General features: G+C 35.4%; 1 protein-coding gene across 3 annotated transcripts in view; it reads right to left on the bottom strand.

Annotated features, from left to right (window-relative positions):
* Positions 1-15808, bottom strand: part of sno (strawberry notch) — a 46447-nt gene that overhangs the window by 4323 nt on the left and 26316 nt on the right. For 2 of the 3 annotated variants that reach the window (XM_071591578.1, XM_071591579.1), the window contains exons 14-20: positions 13878-14075; positions 11021-11458; positions 8941-9105; positions 2336-2448; positions 1148-1319; positions 617-725; positions 121-236 (exon numbers count right to left, since the gene is read on the bottom strand). In XM_071591578.1, coding sequence (XP_071447679.1) covers positions 121-236; positions 617-725; positions 1148-1319; positions 2336-2448; positions 8941-9105; positions 11021-11458; positions 13878-14075 — 1311 coding nt within the window. The remainder of the gene's footprint in view (positions 1-120; positions 237-616; positions 726-1147; positions 1320-2335; positions 2449-8940; positions 9106-11020; positions 11459-13877; positions 14076-15808) is intronic. The other variant, XM_071591581.1, reaches the window with a different exon arrangement.

Raw genomic sequence — 15808 nt, 5'->3', positions numbered from 1 at the left:
ATATTGACAGACTGCAGTCAAATTAGTTTAACACAACCAATAAAAGGCAGTAATACTGTGCCCCTCATTTAACTACGATAGGAATAAGATGAAAATAGCATTAACTAAAAAAAAATTTACCTAAAATTCCCATGTCGTAGCGTCCAGTCTTCTTAGCTTGCGTCACAATTGCATTTAAGGTATCAGTAAAATATTTAAAAAGTCTATTTTGTAAATCCACTGGCATACCAAGGATTCTAGAAGAAGAAATTCATTTTATTAGATTTACCAAAGGAAAAAAAATATTGGATAGGGGGTGGACTGAATTAGGAAGCATGATAATTCCTATGCTTCAATTTAAGAGCAAGACAGTGAAGCCAGGACTCTAAATATAGATAAAAGTCACATTGAGTCAGCAGAAAATCAAATTGATTAAGTTAAAGACTAAATGCTTTCACTTTTCAATTTTACTTCTGGAAGTGTATAAAATTAATATTTTATTACAATTTCATTCTATCATTTTTTATATAATTTCATGACATTTTTGCAGAAATCAATAATTACTAATATTATGATAGAAATGATGATAGATAAATAGATATATGTAGAATTAAAATAAAACTTGCAAAGATCTTACCTGTTTAAGAATTTGCTCATGTTGTTGTAATCCTTGTCAAGCATTAAAACACCTGGCATACTCTCTGTATTGCAAATGATACCAACACCAACCAATGCTCCAGCAACATCTAAAGAATAAAAGGTACTTTTACAGTAAATTTCAAAGCTCCATAACTAAACATATAATCCCCTCAAATCATAAAAAAATTAACACTAAAACAATCTTAAGAAGAGTGTTGCATCTAACTATTCCATGTTAACTTTGAGAGCACTAACCTAACATTACAAGCTTTTAATTCACAACTTAAAATTCTCATTACCTACAACTTTATAGAAAAAATAATACAAGATCTTAAACCAGTATCTTGGGACCTTTTTGAATATTGTTTTTGTACTAGAAATTATTTTATACATGGCATTCTTAATTAATTATGCAGTTATGCTAACTTCATTCTTTTTACAATTTCTTTTGAGACTGAAGCCATTTCCTCAGAATTTACATTAATTCCAAGATTTAAGATATTTACATTAATACTGAGATAAAACTCACCCTTGAAAAAATCTCCTTTGTAGTCTGAAGGAGGAGGAACTAGGGGTGGTTCATAGCCCATTATTGTCTTCATTGTCGCTTCAAGAGCAGCACGACCATATTTGTTGTCAATATTGAAGCGAGATAAATCTCTTGTCTCCGTTGCACGCCTATCACCATGGGTAAGGGCACCCTAAAGAGAAGAAAAAGCAAGCATTATTCACTAATTTTATCTATATTGATATTCTACCACTTAAGGTTGTTTTTCCATAGACACCAAATGAACAACAATAAATTTATTTGCCTCTCTTTGCAATATACAGCTTGACATATGACAATAAGCCCTTCTTCAATCCTGCATACTTCCCTCCTGCCTCCATTCTGTCCCACCTCTTCATCTTAAATTAAGAGGATTTTAGTTTTTGTCCTTTCTTGAGTCTCAAAATCTTTTATTTTATCTGATGCCACAGTATATGTATTCAATGTCTATGGTAATCATTTTTAATGAGGGCAAAATACAATTAACTAGCAATTTCAATAGCATATAATACCATTGAGTAGCTACTGATACCCATACATTTGATCCATCGAAATATTGTTTGGCATTGGGCAGGAAGATATTACAATACAATTGATAGCAACTTAATAGTCTATAACATTTTGTTTCTTGTATTGCTGAAGTCATAATTTATGTAGAAATTCATTTTCTACGACCCTTGTTTTTTTATATTCTATTGTTTCAGGCTTCACTTCGTGGAAGTATTTAATATCCATTACTAAAGTGGAAAAGTACGAGTCTTTCTTTCCTTGTTTTTTTAATCACCAGATTTATAATGTAGAAATTAAGACAAGTGAACTCAGCATTACTTAAAGGGTAATATAATGGCTGGGTCTTCATTTCACCATTTAATTCTGATATAGTGTTACTGAAAATACCTGAAGAAAATAAAAGGCATTATAAAATTTCTGTTGGATAGTTAATGGAACACAAAGTGGCGGCAAAGAGGGGCAATTTACATGTGGGTGCATATGGCTCATCAAAAAAGAAGCATTACTTGTTTACCTGAGTTCATTTAATTTTCAAAGCTACACAGTTAAAAAACTTCCTCTTGTTTGGTCAAGCACTCCAAGAACATCAAGCATTTGTGAGCAAAAGGTTAATATTGGATTTATTTGCACCCGTGAGAAAGAATTCTAATCAGTACTTACCAAACTTTCCAGTCTCTTAGCTACAATGGATGCAAACCTCCTTTCACCAGCCAAGTCGGATATTAAAAAGATGTATTCTGGAGCATTTACTTGATTACTTCTGTGGGTTCGCCCTAAAGAAGTGAAAACAATTAAATTCATTAGATTTCAAGCAACATAGTTCACAGTTACCCATTAACCACTTAATGGCCAATTTCACAATAGTTTGTGCCTCATATAGTAATATAAGACCAACTCCATATTAATTATGTGGTTTCTATTGTCTGTGTTTTTTATCAGCAGTCTGAAAAGAAGATCTATGTTAGGCATAAAAAGTTAAATGTTTTTCTAAGCATGTATTTTGACTATTTATTTTGTATACGATTTATATTATTTTAATTCATTACTAAGTGATATTTCCTTTTTCCAATGCTTAACTTCATCTGTGGTGTACAAAAACTTTTGGAATTAACACTGCACACAATATAGTCATAACCAGGTCAAACTTAATGTAAATCTCTCTCCTTTTTTTCCTGACTGCCATCAATGTACTGCATACTTTAATTTCACTTGGCATATAGTGTTATACTTTGAATGTAGTGCCATAGAGTACACTTTCATTCCTTTATAATCCTAGTCATATCACGACTCTAGATCAATTTAGGGGAGTGAAAGCATGTGTGAGATCACAGTGTAATGAGTGACAGAATTCAGGAGACTTGATTGTTATTCCTGGGAAACAAGGACAAAAGATGACTCTGTGATGAAGAGATGTGATAGCTGACAGTAATGAAAGAAAGTACTTGAGATTTTATTCCTCCAACTAGGAGCATCACGAGGAGAAAATAATTACACACTTGCACTCTTTTTGCATAGGCCAAGGTACCCAAAACCATTGGTTCATTGATTAAAACTCCACTTGATATGCATTTTCAATGCATATAATAGCAATCATTTCTGACTGAAATCCTTGTCCTTTCTAATATAATTTTGTATCCTAGCCTTGAAATGATGGGCAATATCTGATGACTTCCATGGCCTTCTATCCATTGCCCTCACATGCTCTTTCATCTTCTATCAGTTTTTTCTACTTTGTCTGACATAGATTTAACTAAAACCACAAGGAACCTTATATATAGTTTTCTACAGAAAATAATCGGGATAGATAATGGAAATAAATTTTACAAGTACCTCCGGAGGAGGAAAGACAACAGGGAAAACATAACAGCTTTAAAAAAAGAGGATGGGACACTAATCGTTGATGATAAGGAAAAGGCTAATACGTTTAATAATTGGTATGCAAGTGTATTTAAGGTTATGGTAAATAAAAAGGATCCTGTATATTCATCTCTGAGTCAACAAGGAGGCGAAAAAATATTAAATACCAAAATTATTAAAACGACGAGCGCAGAAATTTATAAAAAAATTATGAAAATGAGGGCAAATAAATCAAAAGAGCCAGATGGTATCTCAATTGACTTGCTTAAATTGGGCGGTAGTGTAGTTTCAAATTATATAAATCATTTATTCAATGTTACGTTAAACAATAATGCCCTGCCAAATGCTTGGAAGGAGGCATATGTTACGCCAATTTTCAAAGGAGGAGATAAGGCACTAGTTGATAATTATAGACCGGTAAGCTTGACATCAGTTGTATGCAAGATATTAGAAAAGATAATGGCTGATTATCTCTGGGACCTGTGGGAGAGTGACAATTGGTTGTATAGTCGCCAATACGGTTTTAGAAAAGGGCACTCTTGTGAAACTCAGCTATTAGGGTTCTGCCAAGAAATGTTCGACTCTATGGATGCGGGAATAGAGGTGGATGCTATAATAGTCGACCTGTCAAAAGCCTTTGACAAAGTTGACCACGATCGCTTAATGCTTAAGATGGGCCAATTGCCACTACACACAGATGGAAGAGTAATCTCTTGGGTCAGAAATTTCATGGAAGGTCGAACACAAAGGGTCAAATTAGGAGAAGTGTATTCTGAAAAAGCAAGGGTAACATCGGGAGTCCCACAAGGAAGCGTACTTGGCCCGCTATTGTTTTTAATATATACGAGGGTCATCCGGAAAGTAGTACCCGTTCGTGAAATAAAGACACAAAAGTAAATATTAACAAACATAAAAAATTTTATTTGAAAGAGGATACTTTAAACTACTTCTCAACATAATCTCCAAGCAAATTAAGGCATTTGTCATAACGTGTGACAAGTTTCTGTATTCCTGCTGCATAGTCCTTCGCCGCCAGCTCATTGAGATACGCGAGGGACCCATCTTGCACAAATTTTTGCATAATGCAAATGGTGTTTAACAATTTCATGAACAATTGTTCGAGAAACATTGGGAAAATGCTCACAGATGTCATCAATTGTGACGCGCCGATCGTTCCTCACGAATTCGTCAACTGAGCTCACCAGTTGGTCTGTAATGACAGACGGTCTCCCCGAACGCTCATCGTCGTGTGTGTTCCCCCTCCCCATGTTGAAGTTGCGACACCACCGCCGAACAGACGACTCGTCCATTACATTGTCTCCATACACCTCCTTTAATTGGCGATGAATATCACATGGGCGAACGTTTCTTGCATTGAGGAATTTAATCACTGCCCTCACTTCACAACTGGCGGCGTTCTCAATTTTTTTAAACATTGTAAACAATCACAGAAACAACACAGGCAATGCTAGCGTCACGCAACTTGGCTCAGAGAAGGCAGACAAGCCACTGAAGCTATCTGACCTCGTCCAGCGGCTACTCGCGTCGTCAGCACTTCATGCGGCACGAACGGGTACTACTTTCCGGATGACCCTCGTATAAATGATCTCCCAATAAATATTAATTCTCAGTTAAGACTTTTTGCAGACGACTGTATTATCTACAGGAAAGTCGAAAATGACAGAGACCGTGACAAACTTCAGAGGGACATTAATAAAATGGCTGATTGGGTGACAAAAAATGGGATGGATATTAATGTTAACAAATGCAAATCCATCACTTTTAGCAATAAGGTAAATGGAAACCATAGGGAATATAAATTCTCAGAAAATGTCATTCCTAGAAGTGATACTGTCAAATACTTAGGTGTATATTTAACTAAGGACTTAGGGTGGGGGCTAAATGTGGAGTACATCTATAAGAAAGCTTTCAAAACTCTTCATTGGGTAATGAGAAACCTCAAAGGGAGCGTTAGAGCAATCAAGGAGAAGGCTTATCAGACCCTAGTAAGACCAATTTTAGAGTACGCTTCTCTTGTATGGGACCCTCATGAAGAAGGTCATATTAAATAACTGGAAAAGGTGCAAAGAAAGGCTGCCCGATATGTACTGGGGAAGCATAGGAGGATGGAGAGTGTGTCTGACATGCTAGAAACGCTGGGCTGGGAACCTCTAGAATCTAGAAGAAAAGTAAGCAGACTTTGTGGAATGTTCCGAATTTTGAAGGGGGAGAAAGCTTGGGCAGATCTTAGGAAAGAGGCGGGGAACCCAAATTTTATAGGCAGAAATGATCACAAATTTAAGATAAAATGCCGGGCACAGAGGACAAATAAAAAAAAATTTTCTTTTCTAAATAGAACAATTGTTGAGTGGAACACCTTACCTGCAAAAATATTCGAGCCCTTTCCTAACAGAGTGTATACTTTTAAGAATAGATGTAAGGTATATATGTAAAAATTTGATTTATGTGTGGTGTATGGTATTATACGAGGGTCATCCGGAAAGTAGTACCCGTTCGTGCCGCATGAAGTGCTGACGACGCGAGTAGCCGCTGGACGAGGTCAGATAGCTTCAGTGGCTTGTCTGCCTTCTCTGAGCCAAGTTGCGTGACGCTAGCATTGCCTGTGTTGTTTCTGTGATTGTTTACAATGTTTAAAAAAATTGAGAACGCCGCCAGTTGTGAAGTGAGGGCAGTGATTAAATTCCTCAATGCAAGAAACGTTCGCCCATGTGATATTCATCGCCAATTAAAGGAGGTGTATGGAGACAATGTAATGGACGAGTCGTCTGTTCGGCGGTGGTGTCGCAACTTCAACATGGGGAGGGGGAACACACACGACGATGAGCGTTCGGAGAGACCGTCTGTCATTACAGACCAACTGGTGAGCTCAGTTGACGAATTCGTGAGGAACGATCGGCGCGTCACAATTGATGACATCTGTGAGCATTTTCCCAATGTTTCTCGAACAATTGTTCATGAAATTGTTAAACACCATCTGCATTATGCAAAAATTTGTGCAAGATGGGTCCCTCGCGTATCTCAATGAGCTGGCGGCGAAGGACTATGCAGCAGGAATACAGAAACTTGTCACACGTTATGACAAATGCCTTAATTTGCTTGGAAATTATGTTGAGAAGTAGTTTAAAGTATCCTCTTTCAAATAAAATTTTTTATGTTTGTTAATATTTACTTTTGTGTCTTTAATTCACGAACGGGTACTACTTTCCGGATGACCCTCGTATGTTATAGCTTAATTTTTTTTATGTATCTTTTTTTTTTCTTGCTGATTGGTTGTAAATGGGATGAGGATTCACTTGTTTTGTTAAAGAGATCTGTGTTTGTCTGGTTTTATGTATTATACTTTGCAATTATTTGGGACTTGTGTGCCACCTGACAATGTCTATTAGCACATGTGTATTTATAATAATAATAATATGGATTGTGATTTTTTTTAAATAGAGGCAGGCACTCTTAATTAACTGCAGGTAAATGGTCTATGATTTTTTTTTCATTTTTCCTGACGATGCGCCCAGTAAGAGGAATGAATTGCAGTATTTTTTATAGTCACCACTAATCTCAATAATGGGAAATGTAACAGTGAAAACAGCAGAAAACTTCAATTTAAAAAAGTAATAATGTAGGAAGAGAATCAAGGTTCCAGTGTTAATGTCATTTTGGTCCATGATTTAATATTATGCAGTGTGTCACATATTAATTGGTTCCATTTCTTTATTTATAATTACACTTTATTTCTATTTAGCAAAGAAAGCAACTTAAATTACCTTACTACTGTATTTAATGGCTTACAAGACATGCTCTCATTTCAATATGGCAGGCACAAGAAAAAAGGTTTAACATTTTGCGTGAAAACATGACACCCCACCAAATTGTAAGTTGTAGTTCATTTTAGTTCTTACATTTCAGAAAAGCCAAACAGATGGCAGTCTCAGTGAGAAGAGTACAAACTATTTTGTCATGATTAGTTGTGATAAAATATAACCAAATTTGTTTGATATCTCACTCATACTTCTTTTAATATCACAGAGCAACATGATATTCATGTCACATGAGATGACCTTGATAACAACCCTGACTACATTCTTCCATTAAATACTAAATTTTATATACAAGTAAATATAATTGAGTCAAAGTTGGTAGTAGTGACCATCTTGGGTAAAAATAACATTGAGTACTGAACGTTAACTCCTAGTAGTAGTATTTAGGGGAGGTGACTGACAGCTAACATCATTTGCACCATAGGGGATGTATAGGAAAGGGTGAAGGGTGGAGAGAAACCTGGCGTCGGCATTAGCCTGCTCGAAAGGCACCAAGGGATCCAAAAGCTTAACGTCCCATCCGACCGACGGGGTACTCACTCAAAGTGCCCTCTACAAAGCACCTCGAGTAGAGATCGAGATACCTCTGAAAAATATTCAACACTGCTGGGATTTGAACCCAGGCCTACGGGGTGGGAAGCCAGTATGATAGCCACCGCACCATCTTGATCCCCATGTTAACTCCAGGAGTCTGAAATTTCACGTTGTGGCACTATTGTTTTCTAAGTAACTATTCCTAAGAAATAGCTAAGATAACTGGATAAAATTTATTCTGCATATTGATTGATTCTTATATCCAAGATGTTGTAAATTAAAGCTATTAATGTAGATTTGTTATGTTTCAGGAAGTCAGAGACTGAAGTAACTCGCAGTATGGAGAAGATTAGAGGCTCACAATGTGATTAAATTCCTTCATGTGAAAGGCTACAGTGCCCAGTAAATCCACAGTAAAATGATGGGTGTCTATGAAAATGAGAGCCCATCATATGACACAGTTGTGAGATGGAAAAGGTATTTTAAAACCGACCACATGTCCCTCAATGACGACCCAAGAAGTGGAAGACCATCACTAATGGATGATGCCACCACAGTGAAGAAAGTAGAGGACTTTATCTGACATGACTTTTTAATCATGTTTTTTGGAAAAAAAAGAGTTTATTACATGGTTTATATATGTGCGGTACAGCATTATTATTGTTCATGTTTTTCATTTCATTTGTTTTGAGTTTTGTCGACAATAATCTTTCTCTACACTTAGTGAATACAAAACCATAATACCATATAACTGGACTTTTTATTTTTTCTCATTGTATTAAGAGCCCTCAAGGATGGTTTCACAACATCTCTAAGTTAGGAATATAATTATGCACAGCAAGGTTTAATTCTTAATTCAAAGAAAACTTTATTACCTCAATGAACCAGATACTTGGGGGTCAAACTTCAGAAGTTTCAAAATATGTACTCTCATCTAAGAGGAGAATGGAGAATCAAGTAGGAATGAAATTTAAACATGGCTAATAATTCACATAAAACTATTTATGTATTGAGGTCATGCATCTTCCATATAATTACCAAACTGCTGAATTGCCCTGTCAGCACTCCAAGGAAGCTCAAGGGTTATGTGTACACGACGACGTTGATTTCTGGCTCTCCTGTCACTTTGTAAGGAGATTCCACTGCTGGCAGCTTCAGAAATGATAGCTACATCCTTCTCACCATCCATGAACCTTTGCTTCTCTGAAATTTTATGCAAAATAAAATTATTTCGTACATTCATATTAAGAGAAAACTATTTATACCGGTATCAGTGATGCCTATACCTATGTATGAATCTCAAGATTTGTAAACAAACGTATATGTATGGAGTGTGTTGTCAAAAGGGATGTGAAATTCTCTGTTTATATTTTTTGAGAAAAAAATATATCACCATAACAGTTTATTTAACCACTATATTGTACAGCAATTGGTGAAGATCTAGAGGGAATGGGTGTGAAAGGGAAAGACGAAAGCTTAAAGATAAGCATAGCAAGGATCACCACACTAATGGCCAGACTATTATTTACTTATTAATAAGTTTAGCGAGCACGTGAATTAGTGGAATTCTAAAACCAGATGCTTTAAGATAAACTACAATATGATGAAAGTTTGACAAATCCATTGATCAAAGATAACGAACAGTAAGATGAATTTGTCTTGCAGGAGGAAGCAGTTTTATAGTTTCTTCCTATTCCATAAAGATTAGGAAATTATATTTATTAACATATATTCTTTGGCATCACTGGCATTTGAACTCTGAACCTTCAGCTCTGTACCAGAACTTGTTGCATCTAGACCAATGTCCCAAGAACTATGCTAAAATTGTTGATTTTATGATTATTGTCATAGTTAATGACAAAATTAAGTATTAAACATGAGCCAAGTTAAACATTTAAAAATCAAGGAAAGCTTTATCTAATATGACACGTATTATTTGATGAATGTATTATAAAATACCATTTGAGAAAACATTAGAATATCATATAGCATATTAAAATAGACAGGAGCGAGTTAGTGCGCCTGGAAATTAACGCAGAGAGATAAGGTGAGCACGATTCTGCACCCTGGCACTCCAGATCTCACTAAATGTCCATGTCTTCGAAATGATTTTGAGACTGTTAACTACTATAGTGAAATTCATCAAACGTCATCATTTTAAAATAAAAATGTATCAAGGACATATACCTTAACTTCCATATTTACAAAGTGAAAACATATCAACAGCATGAACTAGAGGTATAAAAGTATTCTGACACATTGGAATGTTAATTAATTAGCCTCTTCCTCTAAGAGTTAACATATTAATTCCCCATTCCACCCATTTTTCCCTTCCTAGGTTGAAATATTAATTCATCAAATTAAATTCACATTAAAGTTCATAATAACCATAAATTATTTGGAGTTTGAATTTCCTGGACAGTGGCAATTATTGTGGTACAGGACTACAATGTCATACCCTTAGTAATGTCAAAACTGCATAAAATGAGAATTTTTCCAGGTAAAACAAGAACATATTTAATCAAAATTAGTAATCCCTACACAATCCCCACGTTTCAAGTACTCAAATTTTCAAAGTCAGTAGACACCCAGTGACATGGTTTACCAACATGAATAAAATATTTTTGGTTTAGAAAAAAATAGTGAATCTAGTATGTAATCAACCCCGTCATGCACATTGCCATAATAGTTGTCACTGTCACAATACCAGAAGATGTAAAGTATACATGTGAAAACATCAAACCTGTCTATGGTATTTAAAGGACCAACATCAATGGGCACACAATTGTTTAACAATCTGCCTAATCATTCAAAAAATGAGACAAGAATTCCACTGCTCCTGAAGAGTCTATTCGCATACCTGGCTGATGAATGTTATTATAATGTAAATGAATATTTATGTAAAAATTAAGTGTCCATTGGTTTCTTGTCATAACTGTATTTTTACTTTTATTTGGGAATAATGTGATTTATATCCCATTGCCGTGTCATATACAGCTGTCATGTATTCTCAATTCTGTACACTGTGTCTACTGGACAAATCAATATATTCTTACTATCATCTAAAACTACCATGGGTAAATTAAAACAGAGATGTAACCTGAGCATGGAGAATTACCTGTGAGGTTGAGAGTCTCAAGGGGAACATCAACTTCAGACCGCGACTCATACTGGATCTGCCCATCTTCAGTCTGAACCACACGACCCTTTCTTCCGGTCATTTCAGCCACATTCTCTGGTCCTCCCAGTTCATCAATGAGCTGATCCAGTGTATTGGGAGGCAAGCGGTCACCCAAATCCTCCACTTTGGAAAGCAGTTCTTCCTTCATACGACAAGCACGCTCAATAGCATCTCTTGGAGGAGGACCACAGCTTGTGTCATTGCCAATCACTCCTGGCAACCCAGCAAAACTGCCTCCATCACCATTTCGCTTCCCTTTACTCATTTTACCTTTCCTTGCCAACAGCGTGCTGATTTTGTCTTGCGTTGACTGCCGTTTTCCTGTTTTCCGTTCCTTCTTTTTTCCTCCTTTCTTTTTACGTCCGACCCAAGGATCTAAACAAAATTGTCAAGATTTGGCAATTTAAGAGCCAAAGTGTCAACATGTACACTAACAGAAAACATTAAAATTAAAATACAATAAAAACTCACGCTACTGACATACTTTGTTATGGAGGACCTCTGAATTGCAATTAATAATTGCAACAAAATGACCAAAATGGAATAAAAAAGCATGCCACTACTATAGCTATGCTCACACTATTAACACAACCATCAGAAAAAATGAGATATCTCACTTGCCAGGATGTTACATTTAACATTATTAACCATTTAAGCACATAATTTTACCTCTGCTATCACAATGTATTCTTATTTCATTTATATTTAAAAAAATTCAACTTTCCTGCAATATCAGATAAGAAAAAAGACGGATACAATGATATACAGAACTTAAGAAATTTTCTCTCAATAGAACTCAACTAATGCCATATATTAGCACTCCCAGATACAAGATTCTCCACATCTCCTCAAAATCATAATTTTGGCTTATGTAAAAATATAGCAGGGCAAAATCACCACATTCTAATTTATTAGCTACACTCTTATCCACATTATCCATATGCCACACAGGTCTAATATCCATAGACATGCAAGGCCCTGGACAACAGTCGATCATCATTGATGCAACCTTCCATATATGTAGAAGCAGTCGTTCCTAAACCCCCACTCTCTGTCGCCAGTCAATTAAAAACTACCTCTTTACTTATAGGGGCACCATATAAACCCTGGTTGTGTTTGTAACAATCACCTGATGACAATGATCTTCAAAGAAACTTAAGGGGTGAAAAATTTATTTTTATGTGGAAAAACTTAATTCTGATTTTCATTTTACAAAACAGGTGGATTTCTTAAATATCTAGTTGTAAATTCCTCCTCTATGCAGAAAATACAGTACTCTTAATTTGTTCCACTAATTTTGAAACACAAAATCAGGAGAAATAAATGCAAGATTATTTCACAGATTACATTGATATAATGTTTGGTACAATTAACATTTTACTTTAAAATGTTGAATATTCAAGTTATTTTACATGATATGACCTTATTTTATATCAATATTTCATAACCTTTTGTCAGATTGCCTACAACTTCTGGTTTAAAATCTAATACTTTATCCATGTGGATTCATTTTTCTAGTCTTCTCATTATAATATGATTCAGATAGGCTCCAAAAATCACACAAATGCTGGATTTGATGGACCAAAGAATTAGTAGCACGAATAACAACACTAGACAAGGAATAAGACACCATTCACTGTGATCTTGAGTTGTCACCTCACTAAATACCAAACAAATCACTTCAAAAACTGAAGTATTGGTGATTTACTAAACTCCCAATTGTAATTTTAAAGCTAAATAAACCAGAGTTAATTTTCAATCATTGAAATGGCATTAAATATATTGTCTATATTTAACACTATAAAGAGCGGTGCAATATCTATAGGTCATGCAGTGACAATCTGTTTAAGATAACCTGCCAGACCAAAGTCTAGTGCATAGGCGGGCACAAGTGCACAAGTCTTGTGAATATTGGAAAGTAGAGGAGGTAATACTCAGAAGGAGATATGCTTGAACAGTAATTGAGAGGATCAAGAACGAGAAAAGAGGGTGGTGGTGAAGGGCTGTTTCTCTCTTCCACTTGAATAGGTGAGCTTATTTTCATCAGATTATAAGCCTACAAAATTCAACTTAGTTCATGCAGTTTTTGAATAATGTTTCAAATTATGTAAAGGGTAACACTTTTGCTCCATTCATCTAGTGACCATAAAATCTGCAAAATATACTTTGAGCATAATAACATTTATTTTTAAATACATAAGTTGAAAATAAAAAATTTATGGAAATCAATGTAAAATGAAGTTTCACATTTTGAGGAAACAATCCAGCCTTGAGGAAATAACCCAAACCCCTTTTTCCAGTCTCACTCTGAATGCTCAGTCAAGGCAAGAGAACTAGCACAGAATATGATGGGAGAGTGAATGGATTAGCTGTACGGAACCATCAAGCACAACAGAAAAACCTTCCCTTGGCAACATTCTAAACTTGGACTTCATCTGAGGCAAAATGACATCGCTCCGCATAACACCTGGCATATATAGACCTTCAAATTCTCCTCACTCATGCCGCCATTGGCCAGGTTATTAAAAATAAACTGAACTTCTGATGCAGACATTCTAAATCTTCAAATTTAATTTGCTGTGCTATGCACAAAATACATCTGGACACTTAATTAATGATTTCCCTAATCAAAATAATGAAAGCATAATTGATATATTTTTGATAGAAGAGCGCTAATCTGAAAGTGCTCAATTTTATCTGCATGTGAGAATACTGATTCACTGATGTTGCAAAGCAATACATAATATGAATCAACTCACAAAAAGAATAATTATGATGAAAATTAGTAGCTTACCTGCATCAGAGTCACTATCATCATAAAACGGATTGAAGTCATCACTTGCTTGACTATCTTCAGTATGTTCTTCAGTCTCATCAGAGTCGGATGCTGTCAATTTAAATTCTGAGCCTGAACTATTTCGTTCCCTTTCTGAGTCTGACTCATCAGATGAAGAATATTTGACACGCTTGGCTCTTTGTGCTGCTCTTCGAACTAGAACATGAATTTCACAAGTTAGCATCCATAGCTTCACACTCTTCTGAATTAAAAATTAAAAAAATATTTTAGCAAAATAATGGAAAAAATCCAAGTTAGATTGAGTTGGCATCCCCAAGAAATAATAACTATGGGTTTTCATTCTTCTTTGCACTGTTCTCATATTTAAATTAAGCCAGGAACAGTAAGAATATGAGTAAAATGCTGGCCAGTCCAGTGTTTAATAAATTTTTTGACAAAAACTATTAAACAAGATTTGGGCCTTCTTTAACTGCTATTTCTGGGTGTGCGCACTAACTTGTGGCATATGTGGCACATATTGCAATTGAGATATTATCAAACACCAATATAATTAGTGTTTGGCACATCTTTTTTCAATTTTCATGAATCCTCATGCCTCGAGTAAAACAATTAATCACTGCCCAAATCGAAATAATATATATGATGTTGTTAAACAGTTTAAATTTAGTCTTGTGTTTTATTAGCCCCACCTCTACTTCGCTAAACTATAACAGTGGCATGTATGTTCAAAGAGCATCACTAATAAAGAAGAGTACACACTTCCTTGAATGCTGTAAGGAGGAAAGCCTGTCAAAAATTACAGGCAGTAAATATTAATAATTATGAAGCATTACATATTTGAACATCATCAGACTTTGACTATATTCAATTCCATACCCTAATTTTTCTCCGACTCTTTCGAATGTGAGTAGGTGTATTTTTGAGAATCATTTCTCATTATTTTGCATGCCACCAATATCATCAAGGTAGTCTGACTAGTTTTAGGTTTGCAGGGCCTGCATTCATTATCACTTCAGAAAACACCAAATGATGTCACAACCTTGAAGGACCATCTTTGTCATTGAGAATTCCTTATCCCTACATCATAATACCCATTTACGTATCAAATTACCAATTAAAAAAAATACCATTTTTCATCATATTTTTCTGAAATTTGGAAGAAATTACCAGACTTTTCCTGATTCCCTGGACTGAGTGGTCACCCTGTTTACAAGGGTTAAAAATTTACAAAACTAACGCATTTCTATCATTCCGTGTCCAAGTTACAAGCATAAAATAAACTATGTAGGCATGTTTTACCCTCTAACTAATCCTCATTCAGTGAGAACTCATTAACTTGGGTAAACTTTTGTGAAATCTCAACTTAGTAGGACATTTTACCCACAAGTTTAGTTCCGCAAATAAACATAAATTTGGTTTAAAGCTATTTTAACTTCATGTTCTCTCAATGAATTGAAAAAACATTTCAAATTGAAGGGAAATGACAAGAGACTAAATTTTTTCATAAACAGGACTTGATACTTTTATAAGTAGAGCAAGGGAATTAAAGAACCCCTGGGGGGGATGGGGGGGGCTTACAATTCAATTTGGTACCTACTGGGACACCAAACAAGAATGAACACAAAAAATTGAGAGTATGTAGATGGAATATATGAACTAAATGAAATAATATGTTTTTGTTTCATTTTTACCATTGGACTGGCCTTGGTTAAATCATTTGAAATAATTTGAGTCGTTGATCAATTTAATACACTATGGGGATTGGGATAGTGTGGTGGCTAATGTACTGACTTTTCACCCTGAGGGCCCAGGGTTTGAATCCCGGAGGCAGAAGATATTTTTCCGTGGTATCCCCATCCCTACTTGAGGTGCTTTGTGGAGGGTACTTTGGGTACGATGTCCATCAGTTGGGAAGTTTAACTGTTGAC

This window comes from Hetaerina americana, unplaced genomic scaffold (genome assembly GCF_022747635.1).
Source record: "Hetaerina americana unplaced genomic scaffold, ioHetAmer1.1.p SCAF_5, whole genome shotgun sequence".
NCBI lineage: Eukaryota > Metazoa > Arthropoda > Insecta > Odonata > Calopterygidae > Hetaerina > Hetaerina americana.
This window is presented reverse-complemented; position numbering and strand designations above follow the sequence as displayed.